The sequence below is a fragment of the Squalius cephalus genome (assembly GCF_949319135.1).
Source record: "Squalius cephalus genome assembly, chromosome: 4".
Classification (NCBI taxonomy): domain Eukaryota; kingdom Metazoa; phylum Chordata; class Actinopteri; order Cypriniformes; family Leuciscidae; genus Squalius; species Squalius cephalus.
Window position 1 is genome coordinate 54,056,582 of NC_137125.1, and position 20,598 is coordinate 54,077,179.

Genomic DNA, 20,598 nt, shown 5'->3' on the forward strand with positions numbered 1-20,598 from the left:
ATTCATTTACTCTTAACTTCGATTCGATTTACCAAACCCTATTGTATATTCTTAGAAAACGTGGGATACAACGGGACAATGGGATATTGCTATTCACTGCCGTTATGTAGACGAGCGAGAACGGGACATTTTTGAGGTCTGAAAAAAGAAAGAAGGGCATTTGGCACTAGAACAACACCAGGATGAGCAAACGATGAATTAAGTTTCATTTTAGGGTAAACTATCCCTATAAGAACCAATTCTGATCAGATTTCACCTCTGAGATTAAAAGAAAAATAAGAAGTTATATTTTGCATAAAGAAAATTAAACAGCAACAAAAAAAATCATGTAATAGAGTAAAAATTGGTATGACAGTAAATGGGAATTACAGACGCATTATGGTTGTTAAAATGCTCTCATTTTCTTCAGGTACAATATAATTTCTCCTTTTCCTTTTGATATTGGGGTGATATGAATATTTGTTTCCTTCATATTTACATTTTTTATTCGGTTGATGTTGTTGTATTTTTGCATTCATGGTAGAATATGAAAATTTTAACACCTTCTGTTTTTAAATGTGGTTCATTATTTGTCTTTTTCAAATCTTTGCTCACCAACAATCCTGAGAAAACACATTGCATGTTGATAAACGCTGGACTCTTTGGCCACGTCTCAGTCGCCCAGCTTCCCTCTCGTGCCCTTGTGTTGACCTTTGAGAACTGACGCACACTTTTGAGAATGCACACTTCTGGTAATTACCGCTGCATGGATTGTGAAAGTTGCCTTAACATGTTGCTGTAGTTGTAAATAGTGCCTGAATGCTGTGTTTACATCATGAGGAACTAGAGAAAGGGAAGTTCAAGCACATTTGTTCCTGTTAAGTGTGTATTCCTATTGATATGATTGATGTGTGTGTTGATATTCATCATCTGTGTGTGTGTGTGTGTGTGTGTGTGTGTGTGTGTGTGTCAGCCAAGAGTGTACTGATATATATGTATATTAAAAAAGCAAAACATTTTTGTTTTCATTTTAATAACGATAACCTGTTTGCACAAACTGTATTTTATGATGACACTGTTGGTAGAAATACAGTAATTAAAAGTCATAAATATTTGAAAAAAGAAAACTGCATTACTTTTTATTCTTATCAAATGGAAATACAAAACCTACTACACCATAATAATAATATCCATAAGTCGAATGGCAAAAATTTACCCGAGCTTCCTTGGCACAGATTTTTAGCCTTTTCAACCTGATTGACTATATATATACTTTTTATAACGTGTACATATATTAACCTTCATTCTAATCTGTTAAACACTTTTCTAGATAAAGGAAAGGAATCTAATAAAGGAATCTAACTCAATTTTAATTTTCATGTCTATATATGAACCTTCATTTTAATCTGGTAAACGCTGTAAAATCAGTGGCGTGTTTATTAATCATACAATAAGATAACTAGTGCAATTCAAATAAAATGTCTTTACTTTTTAAAAAGCTAGCGTAATTTAGCTCATCTGAGATTGCGCATGCGTAGTACGAGTGAACGGTTACTGCAGTGCGCATGCGCGGACGTCTGGCGTTAAATGGCGCCTTTTCTCAGTTTTCTGAGGTGAGTCACTTTTACCTGACGACAAATTAATTATATCATGGAGTTTCGGAGAGTTATGAATTATCAAACATAAGATGGATATTATAAAGTGTGCGAATTTCCTTTTAAATGTCTACAGGAGGTTTTCTGGAGCAATCTGTTCGTCACGCGCAACTTTTAATTGTCCTTAGCTTAGCACAGTTAGACAAACTTAGTTTTCAAAGATGGAAATTTCATAAACAAACCACAAACGTTTTTTTGTGGTATATTTGTAATATTTACATATACGATAAAGTGATAAATAATTACATTATTTAGTTATTGTCAATATTCCATCCAATAATTACCTGACATGAAGGATATTCCTGGAGTTGCTGTGGTTGCTAGGGTTACCTCACGATTTGTTTACCGCCAAGTGAAACAATTTTGCCAGTTAAATAGATTAAATACACTATCAAGATGCCCTTGGATAAATAATGCAAACAGTTTTTGCAGTGCTTGGAGAATATAGAGCTAATTATGTTGACATACACCCTCAGGTTGCGATATATATGACAGCTCAGGGTTTACTAGTCTTCGTGACATGAGTGTTTAATCAGAACAGTTATTATATGTGTTAGCTTTCTATTATCTTCCACAATATAGCCAATATCAATACTGATTTTAACAAAGAACTAGCCATTAGCCGATTCAGATACCGTCCGATACCGATTTTTGTCACTTGCTCACTTATTTTTAAGTTTTGTTATTATAGAATACGGTTTTGATTGTGTTTTGAATGTGCAAAGTTCAAAAACACATGCAATAAGGTACACTATCTAGTTAATTGCTGCATAATCAAATAATTTTTATTGAACAGATTGATGCGTAATTCCATTGCAGTTGCTTTATATCAAGTATTAATTTAGCTACTTCAGGAAAATATTTACTGCTTTCACCCCGCTAAATTGATTATAGGCTATAATGTCTTTTAAAAGGACTCACACAGTCTTCACACAGTTAATTAATAAACTATAAAATTGGCATTTTTTTAATGCTATAGCCATTATGCAGATCAGCTGATAAATATTGCCGGTATCTCTACTAATTATTAATGCATCAGCTATGTACTAAAACATTGCATGATTAAATAATCTCAAGGCTTGACATACATAACCAAAAACTATTAGGATACTTGCACACTTAGGAATGCATGAAGGTCATTGCATTTGATAGATTATCAAAACAAATGGCCTTTGTTTTAAAGAAAGATGGCACAACATGTGTAAAAAAAAAAAAAAAGTCATGTTAGTTGTGGTTTACTGTTGTTGATTTGCCGGAAAAACAGTAAGTGGCATGACCGAATCTCCACTGCAGAAATATGGGAACACCCTCTCTGGAAATCCACCATTGAAGGAGCACAAAATTCGGTTTCTGAAGGGATCAATGAATCTCAGCTGTCCTTTGTAAAAGTCCAGCTGCAGTCGGATGATAGTCGGCCTCTCATTGTCCTCAATATCTTTGGCAAGTTTATTACCTTTCTTGTAGTTCCCATCCACGTAACGAAAACACCAAAAACGACTCATTGGATCCATTTTGTAAAGCTTTTTGCGGTTGACTGTTTCCCCCACCACTCCCAGTATCCAGTGGTAGTTGTCTCCCACCTCCACGTCCCAGCAGTGCAGACCCGAGCTGAAGCCCTGTGAGGCCAGAACTCCCACGTACAGCCTCTTTGGGAGATCAGACACTTTAATTTTATTCTGCACGTACTGAACACTGGTGCAATCCTGTGACACCATCAGTTTATCTGAGGCTGTGTCTGGGTCAAGAGTCACAGGAGCTGTAAACACACAGATGAGCGTAAACTACAGCGGCCAGCCAATGTCGGAGTATGTGTTTGGGTTGTTATTTTTTCTGGTCCACACAATAAAACTGGATGGTATGGAAGCTTGTTTCCGCCACAGAGTGAAAAATAAATAAGGTAATTGCGACTTTTTAATCTCACAAATTCAGACTTTTTTTTCACACAATTGCGAGTTTACATCTCACAATTCTGACATTTTATCAGAATTATGTGATAGAAAGTCGCAATTGCAGGTTATAAAGTCAGAATTGCGTGATATAAAGTCGCAATTGTGTGTTATTAAGTCAAAATTGCGTGATATAAAGTCGCAATTGTGTGTTATTAAGTCAAAATTGCGTGATATAAAGTCGCAATTGTGTGTTATTAAGTCAAAATTGCGTGATATAAAGTCGCAATTGCGTGTTATAAATTCAGAATTGTGAGATATAGGCAAGGCAAGGCAAGGCAAGGCAAGGCAAGGCAAGGCAAGGCAAGGCAAGGCAAGGCAAGGCAAGGCTTTATAATACGCAATTGGGAGGTATAAAGTCAGAATTGCATGATGTAAAGTCGCAATTGTGTGTTATAAATTGTGAGATATAGGCAATTGTGAATTGTGAGATATAGGCAAGGCAAGGCAAGGCAAGGCTTTATAATACGCAATTGGGAGGTATAAAGTCAGAATTGCATGATGTAAAGTCGCAATTGTGTGTTATAAATTCAGAATTGTGAGATATAAATTATTCTGAGGTAAAAAAAAAAGTCTGTCTTTTTTTTTCCTTAGAATTGGACTTTATATCTCACAATTGTGAGTTTATATCTCACAATTCTGAGAAAAAATTTCAGAATTGCGAGATATAAACTCGCAATTATGTGATATAAAGTCAGAATTGCGTGATATAAAGTCGCAATTGCGAGAATTTTTTTGGGACTTTATAGCACGCAATTGCGACTTTATTTCGCAATTCTGACTTTATATCTCGCAATTCTGAGAATTAAAGTCAGAATTGCGAGATAAAAAGTCGCAACTATCTTTTAAAATGTTTTATTCTGTGGCGGAAGCTTCCATACGATGGTGACCAGAGGCTTGGTCCAAAAAGACATACCAACTTTACTTTCATGGTATTCATGCTACTAGGGAAAGGAAGACGCGTGACAGCTGACGCGTGACATTATTAAAAAAAAATTTGTATCAGGGCTCGACAATAAGGACTGCCCGATGGCCCATGGCCAAGTTTTATCGACGCTCGGGACACTTGCTCGGTTGAACCAGTGCTTTCTTATCATTTGTACGTGTTTTAATGGCCAATCAAGTCAAGAAGATGCGAAACAGAACGAGAAAGGCAACGCATATGTAACACCGTGTCCTAATGTGACACAATAAAATTCAAGCGACAGGCAGTGTGTCTGTCCACACTAGACGCGACGCGACTGTGAGACGCCACAACGTCAATCAAATATCACAGCCAATCAGAACAGCGTGTGGGCGGAGTCTCGCGGCAAGTGCACAGCACTAGAGAGTAATCTCTTGACGGCACTCACAAGAAAATGGATAAGTAGCTACATAATCAAATTCACAAATATTACACCATTTAAGAAATACAGGCTACTGAGTTACTAAAACAATCTTTATCAAAGAATACACTTGTTTGTTCACAGTTTTAACGTTCTTGTTTCCATTTGTTTAATTTCATGTTCTGAGGTGAATTATCCATTGTTGCTTTTACAGCCACAAAGCTGGAGCACTAAATGATATTCAAAGTCACATTACACGCTTTTAACATTAAATAAAGCACATAAACAGTCCCTGAGATTATCATTGCCACACTTTGTGTTTGTTGTTCCAGCGCGACGTCGCAGAAAAATAGAAACCGTTTCTAAATTAGAATCGTCGCGTGTCGCCAGTGCGCCTGGTTAGGACAAACACTCTGATCAACATGGAAAAGGTACCTTTTATCGCGTGTCGCGGCGTTGCATGTACTTAGGACACGGTGTAACAGTATATTGGATCCGCGCAGCTCTTAAAGTGACATCAGCCTAATATTCCTCTGTTTTTCATTTTTAATCAAACAACAAAGGACAAAGAAAAAAACACTGCTCTCTTGACTGAATAACTTTGTAACTTTAATAAGGATTAATCTACAGTATATTTAATTTATACAGACTATGCAGTGTTATTTTACATTTGATTATTCAATTTCTGTACCTGAAAATTACCGTTAGACCTACTTGAAAAACATGAAAAGCACTGTTTATTTCATTTGTATTGTATTTTTTTTGTGCTATTGCTCATAATTTGATTATTTTTTCTTTTCTTTTTTCTTTACTGAGAGTTTACTTGTCTTTAACAATACGAATTTTGAAGTTTATACGAGTTAGGCTCGTAGTTTTTGGTGTCATAACCTCATTTATTAAGGTTAAGGGTCAAAAACACTAACTAGGCCTATTTTATTTAATTTTTTTTGTGGTGGGGCCAGTGAAAATTTTGGCAGGGCAAGTAAAAGTTTGCAGTAGAAAAAAATCCTTAGTGTTGAGCCGTGTGTGTAAAATTCCTTAGAAAAATCAAGATTTTAGCAGTTTTAGCATGTGATACAAACAAACGGTCTAAAAACGGTTTCCACTTCTGCTTCATGCTACTCTGAAAACATAACAAACTCCAGTACAAGACACACATATACACAAAAATACTGCAATATATGAAAGAAAACCAAAATATTAGGGCTGGGTATCGATTCATATGTTACAATTCGATTCGATTTCGATTTCGATTCTCGATTTGGTTTCGATTCTCGATTCGATTTTCGATTTCGATTCTAAATTCGATTTTGATTCCACTCAATGAATATAGATTTAATACAAATCCTATATTTATATAAAAATAAAAAAAGAACAGTGAACATAAGTTTACAAGTGGTTAATTAATAAAAAGAAATTAAGAACTACAAACCTGTATATTAAACTTTTTTTATTTTAGGTACACTTGGGTACATTAAAAACAGAACCCAACTCCATATTTCAAATGCATACAATGAATAGACAGGATTTTGATGCAAGATGAAAAATTGATGCTGAAAATTGGACAAGTCAGAACAGTCGCATCACATCAAACAGGTTTAGCCTACAATCCTCACATAAACCCATAAAAAACCCGAAAAACTTGCATATCATGTTTACCTGTGCCCTTCCTGTCTAACAGGTAGGACATATACAGAAATTGAATAAAGTTATCAAACAGTCTGCACTGCATTAATTATGAATTATATATAGACTAATCCTTATTAAAGTTACAAAAGTTCTTTAGTCAAGAGCAGTGAGCGTTTTTCTCTGTTCCCTTTGTTCTTTGATTAACTTTAACGACAGAGATAATTAGTGGCTACTATGTACTGTCCCTTTAAGACCAGCCGCTGCTGACAGAGACACGGATCTAAAAAAAAATCGATTCGTGGTGTTTGAGAATCAATTTTGAATTGACCACATTTTAAAAAACGATTAATCGAAAAATAAAAAAATTTTTTGCCCAGCCCTACAAAATATACAAAAATGGTAATTTTTTTTTGTCCATGTTGGACCTTTCAAGCCTCTGGTCACCATAAACTGAATTAGAGTTGCACAAAATTTTCCATTTTTGTTCCATGGAAATAAAGCATTGGATTTGGAACGACATTAGTTAAAGTAAAGGAGGCGTTATTACTTACGCCCTTCCACAAGCGTCTGCATTCTGGCCCAGGTGGTGAAGATTATTGTCTGAATGGGATGGTGTTGAAATTCCTCCGTTTCAGGGCTCGCGTTTGGTGCTGACGGGTGTTCGAGTCTGTGTGCATAAACAGTTAGATATATTTGTTATTATTTTTATATTTAGGATAGTTTGGAATGGGATTTTAAAGCTAATGGCAAAAAGACTCACTTTTCCAATGCATCACTGTAATTCTGAATGAGAAATAAGAAAGCAGTTAGTGCAGTTCAGTCATGTGTGTGCGCAAATATCATGAACATTGATTATTAGACACGTTTGCGTCAGATTCAAGCTCTCTGATTGGCTTTAGCCCCTGGTGTGATGCATATCCCATCTGTACCTGCAGAAAAGTGACGTTTTCAGCTTCCAGGTGCTGCCAGAGAGCTGCCGTCCTCTTGGACAGGTCTGACATCTGTGCGGACAGATCCTCCATTCTGGCCTTGAGTTTCTCATCTCGACTTTGCATTTCTTTACGCAACGCTCCGATCCGTTTCTCCTCCTCCTCTCTAAGAAACCGATAGAGCTTCTCAAATTCCTTCTTGATCTTGCTTTCTTCCACACTGGTGTGTTCCTGAAATGGTTTAAGAAGGTTTAATGCTTTCTGTTGTGAGAATCCAGCTTTTAATGTTGTTAATATGTCTATGTGGTGTTTTTAATGTGCTTTAAGACAAATCATGTGTAAATTCATAAGTCGACAGCATTGCTGAGTATTTTCTCCTTAAAACTGCAGTGAACCAAAGACAGTCTCAAAAACACGCTTTGAAATCGCTGGTGTTTCTGACGTCACAAACTACCTTGTAACCAATCAGATCAACGTGTGATCGTCAACCAGTGGATCTCTGAGCTGAGTGAGTGAGTGGAGGCGGGGCTCATTTGCATAGTCATAGAAGGGTGTCGAGTTACATTCAAGCTATTTTCAGGCATGAAGACTTGTTTTTCAAGGAAAAAACTTAAATGATTGACGACAGGGGGACTTTAACATAATTGTACTGATTGAAACACTAACCACACACCTTAATGAGCTCAGCCTCTTCCACACAGCTCTCATGGGCTTTCTTAAAGTCAGCGAGGCTCTCCTGAAGTCTGCTGATTTTTTCTTTTACAATCTCCTGGAATCACAAGATAAACTCTTAATAACAAGCTTGAAGAAACCAAACGCTCACTCAGATTAGATTCCAAACTTCTCCTACCTTCAAATTCCCAGCGGCCTCTTCGACAGGAGAGCACTTGTGATTTTCATGCTTCTTTGAAGTGTAACAGACCACACAGATGGGCTGCTTGTCATCATAGCAGAAGAGTTTGAGTGTCTCTTTATGCAGCGGACAGACGTCTCCTGACACAGCTGTGGGTTTCCTCGTCTTGAAGGATTCACAGAGCGCTCTGAATGCCAGACTCTTGGTGGGCTCGTCGCGTGAGCATTTCTTACGGCAGATCGGACACTGCGGCTCTTTCTGAGTCGTCCAGAAACGCTGGAGGCATTCAGAGCACAAACTGTGGCTACATTTCAGAGTTACCGGATCAGTGAAGACATCACAACAGATGAGGCATGTCAAGTCCTCCTCCAGGAAGGACAGAGCGTCTGACATGACTGTAAACAATCCTCAGCAGAAACACTCAAATTTATTTGGAGATATTATGAAACCTGCTCTAGTTCTCCACGAGTCCCAAGCCTTTCATTTCTTTTACTTTCATTTCACTAGAAAACCTAGCAAACGGCTCCTCCCTCTAAAACACTGTATTACAACAAATGGCAACAGGAAATGATCACATGGGATGTGGCCTTAAAACTCATCTTTGATCACAAAAAGTACATATTTAAAAAATATTTCCTTGAAAAACAAGTCTTCATGTCAATCAGTACAATTATGTTAAAGTCCCCCTGTCGTCAATCAAGTTTTTTCCTTGAAAAACAAGTCTTCATGCCTTCAGTAATTATGTTAAAGTCCCCCTGTCGTCAATCAAGTTTTTTCCTTGAAAAACAAGTCTTCATGTGTTCAGTAATTATGTTAAAGTCCCCCTGTCGTCAATCAAGTTTTTTCCTTGAAAAACAAGTCTTCATGCCTGAAAATAGCTTGAATGTAACTCGACACCCTTCTATGAATATGCAAATGAGCCCCGCCTCCACTCACTCACACAGCTCAGAGATCCACTGGTTGACGATCACACGTTGATCTGATTGGTTACAAGGTAGTTTGTGACGTCAGAAACACCAGCGATTTCAAAGCGTGTTTTTGAGACTGTCTTTGATTCACTGCAGTTTTAAGGAGGAAATACTCAGCAATGCTGTCGACTTATGAATTTACACATGCTTTGTCTTAAAGCACATCAAAAACACCACATAGACACATAAACAACATTAAAAACTTGATTCTCACCACAGGGAGACTTTAAATTAAGACTTTTTACACCAGTGAATTAGTAAGTACTTGTTAGTTAACTTAATTTTGTTGACTATATTCTCTTAAGGCAAGTAATGTGTCTCATAATCACATCTGGTTTTTATCTAATAAACAGCAGTTTCATTTGTAAATAGAAGTAGGGTCGATTGCCTTGCTGTCAGCAATGAATCATTTAGCCTAATTTCCATTGATAGTTGTTTTAAATTGTAATTTTCACTATATTTAATTTTTGATCAAATAAATGCAGCCTTGGTGAGCAGAAGAGACATTTTTTTCAAAACCATTTCCAAATTTTTAATAGGTAGTGCATATACACAAGCAAATGTTAAATTACTGATCTGAAATATAGCAAATAGTTCATTCTATATATGGGAAATCTAAAAAATTCAGGAACATTATTTTAGTTCAATCAGGAGCAATAATTAAGCACTACTTTTGGTAGAAACCTGGCATGACTATTGATGCTTTTCACTTTGATTGCATGTGTTTAAACTAAGTTTAATAGTACAGTGCACCAATATTTACTAATTCATTAGTGTCCATGTACTGTATGATACAACTAGGTACACATCCTGAGGGTGAGTAAATGAGGGCAAATTCTGAAGAGGCTGTTAAAGATCTGAGCTTTATAAAATCGCCACTAGATGGCAGTATGCATCCATGTCACTTGACTTTAGGACGTCACTGGGCATTTCACTTTTGATTGTCTTTAAAAGAAAATCAAAATCTTGCAAGTGTTTCCCAAACAACTGCACACTTTCTTGCTGGTGTGCAAAAAAAAAGTTTGCATTCAGTGAGTGTTTCCTTTTATTTCATTAGCTTGTTTTTCTCCAGCATATGGTGACTGAGAGTCCTACCGCTACGTAGAGCCGCTCTGTGCATGGCACTTATTAATCACAGTGGGGTCCTGCAGATGCTGTTTGAACACTGGCGTATCATTAAAAGTATAGTTCTCGCTCAAAAAAGCGAACCGTCCTCATTTACTCTTCTAAACTGTGCTGTTCAATGATATACAGCATAAGCTGAACGGTGCTTTGTTATCATTTTGGGATGATCTGAAATAATAACCACACAAAAATTCTTTCTTTTTTGTGTCCCACAGGAAAAAATAACAGCACACAGGTTTGGAACGACATGAGGGTGAGTAAATAATTAAACATTTGTACATTTTTTTTTTTTACATTTCCTTTTTGAACTTTTCCTTTAATAAACACACATAAGAGATGTAGGGAGATCTATCACATAAGCAAGAGTAAAAGACTCTATAGTTCTCGCTCAAAAAAGCAAGCCGTCCTCATTTACTCATCTAAACCGTGCTGTTTAAGGATATACAGACAAGTTGAATGGTGCTTTGTCATCATTTTTGGATCTTAAAACATAAAAATTCTTTCTTTTTGTGTCCCACAGGAAAAAATAACAACACAGGTTTGGAACGACATGAGGGTGAGTAAATAATTTTTAAAAAATTCCTATGAATATAGTTCTTACTCAAAAAAGCAAACTGTCCTCATTTAGTCGTCTAAACCGTGCTGTTTAATGATATACAGACACGCCTTTGTCATCCTTTTAGGATCTTAAAACACTATTATCCGAAATAACCATGCAAAAATCCCTTTTTTTGTGTCCTACAGGAAAAATAACACAGCACACAGGTTTGGACATGAGAGCGAGTAAATAATAGCATAATTTTTCTCTGTGAACTTTTCCTTTAAAGGAGAACTCCGGTCAATTTTAACATTGAGCTCATTTTTTTGTACATTTGGAGTGCTGTCAATACAGAGAACAACTACAAAAAACGGTGTTGCCTACACCGAGTTATTCCATTTTTAAAATTTGCACCCTGTTGACTTCAATAGGGCAAGTAGTAAGCCTGCTTTTTAGCCTCTTAACATCCTTTAAGTGTCATTACAAGTGCACAGAAAATGTGAGTGATTCCTTCCGAGTGAACACGGGTGGATCTGACTGCAGTAGATGTTAGAGATATTAATAAAAACGAAGTTAATTCAGCCAGCGCTCATACCTTTGTTTACATCCTGTTTTCGGTGGAACGCAATAGTAATCGATTGTCGAGTTCACGCGCATAGGTTTAGTTACCAATGATCACGCGCGTGAACTCGACAATCGATTACTATTGCGTTCCACCGAAAACAGGATGTAAACAAAGGTATGAGCGCTGGCTGAATTAACTTCGTTTTTATTAATATCTCTAACATCTACTGCAGTCAGATCCACCCGTGTTCACTCGGAAGGAATCACTCACATTTTCTGTGCACTTGTAATGACACTTAAAGGATGTTAAGAGGCTAAAAAGCAGGCTTACTACTTGCCCTATTGAAGTCAACAGGGTGCAAATTTTAAAAATAGAATAACTCGGTGTAGGCAACACCGTTTTTTGTAGTTGTTCTCTGTATTGACAGCACTCCAAATGTACAAAAAAATGAGCTCAATGTTAAAATTGACCGGAGTTCTCCTTTAATAAACGCACAGAAGAGAGAGAGATCTAGTAAAAGACAGATATGAGGCAGGAGCTGTGATGTTTGTGGGACCCAGGTGTTTCTGTCTGCCGTCTGAGATGTGCGCTCGTCTCCCAGAGCTCCGCCGAACTGATGGATCCATGTGGGACTCAACGCCGCATCAAAGCCAAAACAATGTTTGTTCACCAATATTGTCCATGTCAGTTTTCCTCTCTCTCTCTCTCTCTCTCTCTCTCTCTCTCTCTCTCTCTCTCTCTCTCTCTCTCTCACACACTCACTCTCTCTCTTTCTCTCTCTCTCTCTCTCACACTCTCTCTCTCTCTCTCTCACACACTCTCTCACTCTCTCTCTCTCTCTCTCAAACAGTCCTTACATCATCACGTATTGGCAAAACCTCTGTCCGAACTCAGTCAAGCACTGGAAGAGCTCTCAGTCACAGGTAAACTGATCTGGGATGCTTTAGGGAACACGTTCAATTTCCATTCAGCATAAAATTATGTTTTCCACCTTGCTCCTTCTTTGTTAAAGGAATAGATTGTCTAAAAATGATCGTCTGATCTTCATTTTTTTTTTTTTTACTCACCCCCATTTGGTATGAAATCCATGAAGAGCTGATTATTACAAGATTATTTTATGTGAAGCATAAAATTATGAAACTCACTTGAACCTTCATAACATCATAATTTCTCCACCAAGTCTCAATTTCTAAAAGTATTTTCATCCTACTTCTGATTAATTTTCTCTTGTTATAGTTGCCATTTGTCTTGTTTTGCTTGGGAAATGCAATTTATAAATAAAAAAACATTATTTATTGTTATTATGGGTTTTTAAAATGACAATGGTGAGTAAATATTGACAATTTGTTGGTGACAAAGCATATGCTGTCTGTGTAAGTGACATTCAGTGGCCCTTAAAACTAAACAAAGTGTCTAATCAAACTTTTCTTTGCTAGAATACAAAAAAGAAAAGATTGCATAAGTTAATTGCACCTTGTCAAAAGGCCATTTTTTGAATGCCGTCCACGTTTGCATTGCCGAACCCTCTATGTATGTATAATGGGTGCATCTCATTTCAGCTTTCACACATGAATTCAGACCTCCGCAGAAATTGGATTAAATGCACAATTTCACCAGATGGACCAGAGCTGCTTGCAAAGTGCCAGTCACCTTTTCAGCTGATGTCTCAGAACAGTGGGATATGTAGACAAACAGACCATCACTGCCAAGGGCAAAGACTCAAGCTTCCTTGAAAGAGCTCTGGATATACAGGTGCATCTGTCAAAATCTTCAAAATAAGCTCAAATTCATGTCTAATTCTGGTCATGTACTATATCCCAGCTAACACAGAACTTTCTCAGAACATAGCTAACTTTCTGACAAAGTTATGAACAAATGTTCTTCCAGTAACTTTAACAGAGTGTTCTATAGACCTTATGCGCCTGAGAAACAAGAGTGCCGCCATCTTTAGAATATTGTCTTTGAACTTCCGTTTTTGCGGTCGCTCTGTATATTTCTATGGCATTGCTGTCCTGGAGTAATTAGCTTTTGAAGTGGATTTACTTAATGTAAAGTTAACGAACGTTATCATGAGGATTGTAATGTTTAAAGCAGATGTCTTAACAAATGTCAGTCGACCGGGAAGATTTTAAAATGAGATTTTAAAAAAGATTTTCATAAATACGCAAGATCGCTGTGAAAATACAGACCGGAAGACAAAAGACAACGAGCGCAGCGCTGAAAAGGGGCGGGGCTACATAAGGTCCATGCATCGTTTACGGAACGTTTCAGTTGGATGTTTATTTGTACTTTTTTAAATGTAACTACTTGTTTCGGAATGTTCAGAGAACATTCAAAAGTAACATTCCATAATGTTTGAAGAATGACAAAATGGAATGTTCACATTACCAAGTAAAAATGTTTTTAAAACATAAACTGGACGTTCAGAGAACATTCAGAAATATTGTTTCATAACGTATTAGCAATCATTCTTAGAACATATTTGTGTTAGCTGTGAGGAAACGAAAAATCTCTTTAATCCCTCAGTTGTTTCTCTTAGACGGCAATGAAATCCATCAGCAACTGAATGCTCAAAATAAGACCAGGAACATGTCAAACATGCAACTTGAGCAATACAGTTTTCCTCTGGTGTAGGATATGAATTCGGCTTGGGGGATGGAGGACCAAAGCATGATACGGCCAGTGTTCAACTGCACATACATTTCCAAATTCAGAAAGCAATGACAGCTGTGCAATTGAGCCCGAAGCGCTCGGCACTTTTGCAGGTTGTGTTCAGGAGATTAATTCGTACCTAAAAATGTCTCAAATTGTTTTTGTTTTGTTTTGTTTTTTTTCTTCCCAGGCAATTGAGAGAAAAGCATGTTCTGTGCTGGCAGGATGGGGAAATGAACAGGATCCCAGGGAGCACATGGAGATTGGGTTCCAGATCTGCAGTGGTCAGCTGTTGTTCTGTAGACGGGACACACACACACAGTCAGGTACAGAGTGATGAATTTCAACATCAAATCAGACACAAAAACACACATGCACAAACACATACTCGTGCAATTAAACCTGATGCTGCTCTGAACGATTTCTGTGCCGCTGCAAAAATCACTTTTTCTGAAGCAAATTGCTCACAGGCTCCAGTGAAAAGGGTCCTTGCACGACTCTGTAGATACGGCTCGGGTTTCTCCTCTGTTTAGGGTTAGAAATGAGAAATTAATACTTGTAATCAGCAAGGATGCATTAAAATGAATCAAAAGTGACAGTTTATAATATTACAAAAGATTCTGTTTCAAATAAATGCTGTTGTTTTGAACTTTCTATGCATAAAAATATCCAGAAAAAGCTTCCACAAAAATATGAAGCAGCAGCACAACTGTTTTCAACACTGATAATAATCATAAATGTTTCTTGAGCAGCAAATCATCATATTAGAATGATTTCTGATTACAATAGAAATCAGCTATTCTGAAGTGTAATAATATTTCACAGTATTGCTGTTTTTACTGTTTTTTGATCAAACAAATGCAGCCTTGTTGAACAAAAGAGACTTCTTTCAAAAACATGAAAATATATATATAAAAAAAATGTAACCTTTTTTTTTTTTTTTTTTTTTTTTTAAAGCTACACTGTGTGATATTTTCCCCCATCTAGCGGTGAAATTGTATATGACTACCCAGTGAATATTAGTTTCTGTTCCTTTCAATTTCGAGGGCGTTTTAACTCGTACGGTGGCCGTATTATTTAAAGATTAACACGGCTTCCAGTTCGACTTCGTCCAATTGCGCCTTTAAAACTATTCATCACCTGTGATCCGTCGCAGCACAGATTTCTGTTACAAGTTAAACAATACTTTTTCACCATTGATGTGAGGAAAAGTAACGCAAGTTATACTAGAGGTCGTTCTGGCCTTATGCACAACCATGCTATGGTTAGACAAGCAACTATAAAACTTCGAATTTACACAAATAGGCTGAATTACCTGCCGAGAAGAAAGCAGGCAACTTCGGCGTCCGTTTTAAAATCTTTGCTCCTCATGAGCTCTTTCCATCTGGGAAAAGTTACTCCAGTATTGACTTTGGTCTTGCTGATTTGCCTGTCGCGTTGACGTTTTAATTCTCTCTTTCGCTTCCTTGGCGACTCTGCAACATGTCCTCGAAAATAGGCGTGATCCTCCATCAGCAATCTCTCAAATCTGCCGGCAGTCGCGAGTAATCTCCCCCTCGCATTCGTCACTGAGTCACTGAGTGTAAAGCGCGAAAGGCGAAGCTTGAATTTACAGGTATGTCCCTCTTTGGCTAATGTAGTTTCAAGATGGAGGGGCAACATGGCGACCCTGTATGTACTTTCAATGGCAGATTATAAACTTACGAGAATACTTTATTACTTGAAAGAAGTAAATATACATTAATGAGCATTAATGAGCACATATATTTTTGAAAGAACTAAGTGTTTTTTTGCTAAGAATCAACTAAAAAAATTACACAGTGTAGCTTTAATGGAAATTTTGACTTTCAGAGTAAAATGGGGAACACAGTGTTTCACTGAAATTTCCTGCTGGAGTCAAGGAAAGCTCCCAGAATGCATTTTAAGGGCGTGTTAACCTTTTCTGTTCAACCAGCAGCAAATCTGCACAGAAGAACAGAGAGTTCCAAGTGTGTGTGTGTGTGTGTGTGTGTGTGTGTGTGTGTGTGTGTGTGTGTGTGTGTGTGTGTGTGTGTGTGTGTGTGTGTGTGTGTGTGCAGATCTCTGGGTAAACGGTGTGTGTTTGAGAATCACATGCAGTGTACGGTGATGAATGGAGGGACGGCAGAAATGCGTTGCTCAGGTAACCAGACGTCCGTGGGCTGATATAGACACGATCCGCTGGGATGCAAAGCAGGAATGCCTCATCTAGCAATTACAGCGTTCAGCACGGAGCAGAACTTTATTAAAGTTACACAAATGTCTCATATTTCTCTCCGTAGACCAGACTCATTCTCTCTGTAGATCAGATTCATCTCTCATCTTAAACCCAGTGATTTAAAAACTCCTCTCTTACTCCTCTCTGTAAGTCGTTTAGGATATTGGTTGAATCTCTTTAAGAAATTCTGGATCATGTTTCACCCCTACAAAGAAAAAAGATATAAAGAAAATATGAAACTATAATGTGCATTAAAAAATGTTTTTGTCTATTATTCATACATACATTATTTATTCGTAAGTCTATATATATTACACATTATACATGAAAAGCATATGTATATATATATATATATATTTAGATATTTTTTTATATTAAATATACCATATTCTGTATGGTAATTATAATTAATATTATATAATAGTTAGTCATTATTATAAATATTAAATACACCATATTCTGTAAATATATATTATTATAAATATTAAAATATACCATTTTCTGTGTGTGTATATATATATATATATAGAGAGAGAGAGAGAGAGAGAGACGCCTATATTGATTTTGGGGTGAAATATGACCCATGTCTTGACAGTTTTGTTGGATTTCACCCTAGTATTGACACTTTCCTCAAACATGAAACAATTTGTAGTTTTATTTTCCAATATTTGTTGGTACTGGGTTGAGAAACATCATATGACACAGATTATTTTTGAGCAAATATGTAGCGGTTTAGACGACGCCGTGATTATAGAATGATGAGTGTTTATAATCCACTTTCCCACATGATGTAACATGGTTTTATTATTCAGGAGATTAGAAAGCGAGTAAGAAGTGTTAGTTAATATCCTCCTCGGGCTGTCGTGAGTAATGTGTCTTTATTCGTCTTAATAGATCTGACAGGGAGCAAATCATCCCTGCGATTTCCCTCCATAATATATGAGCGAGTGAGGAATCGTAGAGGTGTGTAAATGGAAAACCTTGTCCAGCAAGCACTCATTGATCGGATCCGACGTCTGGTTCGATACATGGCAAAGCGCTGCGTTTGACTGCGATAAGCAGTGATGTGTGTGTGTGGGGGTTAATGGTTTGCCTCGTGTTGGTCTGTGGCTAGTGAAGGTTTCGCTTTATTGAGTTCATGGTGCAGCTTTTCCTCATCAGCCTCTTGTTGAATCCATGACTTTGATTTTATAGATCGTCATGATTATTATATATGTGATCACAAAAACGAGTCGCATGTTGCACGTGTTTATTTGTGGCAATAGCCGACAATACATTGTATGGGTCAAAATTATCGATTTTTCTTTTATGCCAAAAATCATTAGGATATTAAGTAAAGATCATGTTCCATGAGGATATTTTGTAAATTTCCCACTGTAAATATATAAAACATTTATTTTTGTGAGTGAATGCAGCACAATCGCCAACATAAATGGTCAAATTTAAAGGAGATTTTCTCAATGTTTAGACTTTTTTTGCTCCCTCAGATTCCAGATTTTCAAATAGTTGCATCTCGAGCCAAATATTGTCATATCCTAACAAACCATACATCAATGGAGAGCTTATTTATTCAGCTTTCAGATGATGTATACATCTCAGATTAAAAAAATGTACCCATGTGACTGGTTTTGTGGTCCAGGGTCACATATTTCTTGCAGCATGAAATTAATAAAAGAAGGCTAAAAAGCATCCGTCATCTCTCACATGAGTAAATAATAATGCATGTTTGTAGATATATATTTGTAGATATATTACTAGATACAGCAGCATTGCATTTAATAGCACAAGCACATTTCTAAATCAATGCATTCGACAAAAAGGGTTTGAAACGAACCCAACATCTCTCACATCTGTGCTCTGCATGTGAATGATTCCTCAGATCACGTATGTTTAACATGCTTTGCAATTCCGTGCATCTCTAAGTTTAGCGTTTCACATTCATTTGTGTCTTTAAAAGCGGAAGTAATCTGATAATAGAGAGACCAGAACATTCTCGAGCAGTAATATTCTTACGGCTTTAATGAAATAAAAGAGCAACTTTATGTTGACTTTGCTGATATATAACTGGATTAAATGAAATCCTCCTCCTCCTCATTAAGGATCTCATTTGGGAGGAAAGATCATTTTATTGAGTTCGAATGTCAGGCTGTGGGTTGCCATGGAAATTAATGCACAATCCGTGTGCATCTAAGTATTTAAATTTATAAGAGCTAATATATTCTGATTAATAATGCATGCGATTCATAACGAGCTCTGAGAAGTGTGCTCAAAGTTTAAAGTAGTGTTTAAAGAGATTTAAGTTTTTATTGTCTGTAATCCCGGCAGATTATGCAGGATTATGTGGGCGGCGCTGGGGTTAGATTAGAGATTACCCTCGTCTGCTGTGTAATCCAGCTCTGTTTAATAACATTTCATACTGAGATCAGGGGAAACGCTCAGTAATGGGATATTAGCATCTCTCTCCTCCTCATGTCAACATACTAGTTGTACAGTTTCAGCAGTGAATTCAGCAGAATCAAACAGTAAGCCTGTGTTTAATGTCGTCTGGGTTTGCATGTTCTGCTTTGTGTTGTTTTGTTCATGACTTATTAGGATGTTGACTTTTGTCTAATTTGACATGAATTTGTGCCAGAATACCAATGCGTTTGATTGGACGCGGGATCTTTGACTGCAAGCGTCTATTTATTCATTCAAGATATACAGGGCCATTTTTTCTCTCGTGAGTTTTGTCGCATATCAAATTGATGATGATGGTTCAGCAATATCACAAGCATAAGTGCTGTTGTGCTCAAATAGCAAATATGTCATAATGATTTTATAAAATAGTTCAATAAACATTATTCTGTCAATGTATGAAACCACAGCCGAACTGTTTAGCAACATGTCATTACTGAATGAATCAGTGTTTTGAATGAATCAGTTCAATGAATGATTCAAACCGAATGGACAAATTTGTTCTGGTTTGTTCTAAGGCTGAATATTTCAATCCCTCAGAATGTAATAAACAAACATTAAGGGCCCTATCTTGCACCCAGCGCAATTTACTTTGTACACCGACGCATGTATCATTCCTATTTTGCACCCGTGCAAAGCGCGCTTTTCCCTCCACAGACGCACGTCGGTAAATTAGGGAATGAACTTGCGCTCGGGGGGGTGGTTCAGCGAGAAGAGGAGGCGTGTTCCGGCGCAAACGTTCCCTGGTGCTATTTTGCAGTTTCAGAAAACAATTCCGCCACAGACCAGGAAAAACCTTGTCTAAAGTCAGTGGCGCGTTGCGCATGTTATTCAGATGCTATTTTAAGGGCGCATGCTTGGCCATAATCAATGTAGCGTGTGCACAACACACATACACTTTGCTTCTCTCATCTATACAGAAGCAGCAGTTCCCATTTTTGCATAATTACAAGGAAAAATATTAACACATGAGGGAAATCATTGTGGTGTCCATGAAGATGTGAAAAAAATAGGCTTAAATCTAGCTATAAATCTGGGTGTGTTTCTCGATCCCCAATGTCACTTCTCTGTGTTTTACGGCCCTGAGGAGAACGTCGGTCTCCTCGGCTGTGAACCGCTCCTGGCAAATCCGCCGTTATAATAGCAATCCGCCATGGAACAAGCGCGCCTGCTCTTAAAGGGAATGTGAGATGACGCTCTGATTGGTTTATTTCACGTTACGGCCCAAACCACACCTATGAGTAATGAAGCTACTTCAGACCAACCCATTTTAGATTTGCGTCGGGCGCAAGAGTCATTTATCCCGCCGGTATAATAGCAACAGCGCCGAGATCCGCCCACAAAGTTACTTGCATTTCAGATCGTTAAAATAGGGCCCTTAGAATGGATGAATGGAATTTTACTTGAAAAAAATCAAAATGCACAGCTTTGAAAGTAAAGCTACAGAAATATTCCACGTGTTAAAATGACACTAGTGTGATCGCTGGAATGAATCACTAACTAGTTGTTAACACTGTTGTGTGTAGATTGTAACTGTGTTTTACATGGATCAAACATCAGCAGAAGTCCATCCACCTAGAACAGAACAGAAGTCCCACATCAAAAGGATGATTTAGACAAGTTTATATTGAATAATTCATGGAGGTGCTTGAACAAAAACACAAGCTTCACATCTCTGGATTTTATCCCTCTGGCAACTTTCCTCGCTCACTTCTATTGTCGGGACACTACTGTTCTTGGCTTG

At 37.3% G+C, this 20,598-nt stretch overlaps 1 protein-coding gene and 1 long non-coding RNA gene across 8 annotated transcripts; one reads left to right on the top strand and one right to left on the bottom strand.

Annotated features, from left to right (window-relative positions):
- Positions 1–1,016: 1,016 nt before the first annotated feature.
- trim35-14 (tripartite motif containing 35-14) lies at positions 1,017–8,881 on the bottom strand. Its single transcript, XM_079870113.1, has 6 exons — positions 8,314–8,881; positions 8,137–8,232; positions 7,464–7,694; positions 7,295–7,317; positions 7,086–7,201; positions 1,017–3,390 (listed from the first exon to the last, which is right to left on the bottom strand). The coding sequence occupies exons 1-6, from the start codon at positions 8,707–8,709 to the stop codon at positions 2,870–2,872; spliced, it is 1,383 nt and encodes a 460-aa protein (XP_079726239.1). The 5' UTR covers positions 8,710–8,881; the 3' UTR covers positions 1,017–2,869.
- On the top strand, positions 1,536–14,483 carry LOC307158005. 7 transcript variants are annotated; one of them, XR_013821163.1, is made up of 6 exons: positions 1,549–1,592; positions 10,625–10,662; positions 12,073–12,172; positions 12,363–12,435; positions 13,072–13,264; positions 14,039–14,348. It is a non-coding gene; the product is annotated as an uncharacterized lncRNA (long non-coding RNA). The 7 variants fall into 7 exon arrangements; XR_013821164.1 differs by having other exon boundaries at positions 14,052–14,348; XR_013821165.1 differs by lacking the exon at positions 14,039–14,348 and adding an exon at positions 14,355–14,483 and having other exon boundaries at positions 1,550–1,592.
- The last annotated feature ends 6,115 nt before the right edge of the window (positions 14,484–20,598 follow it).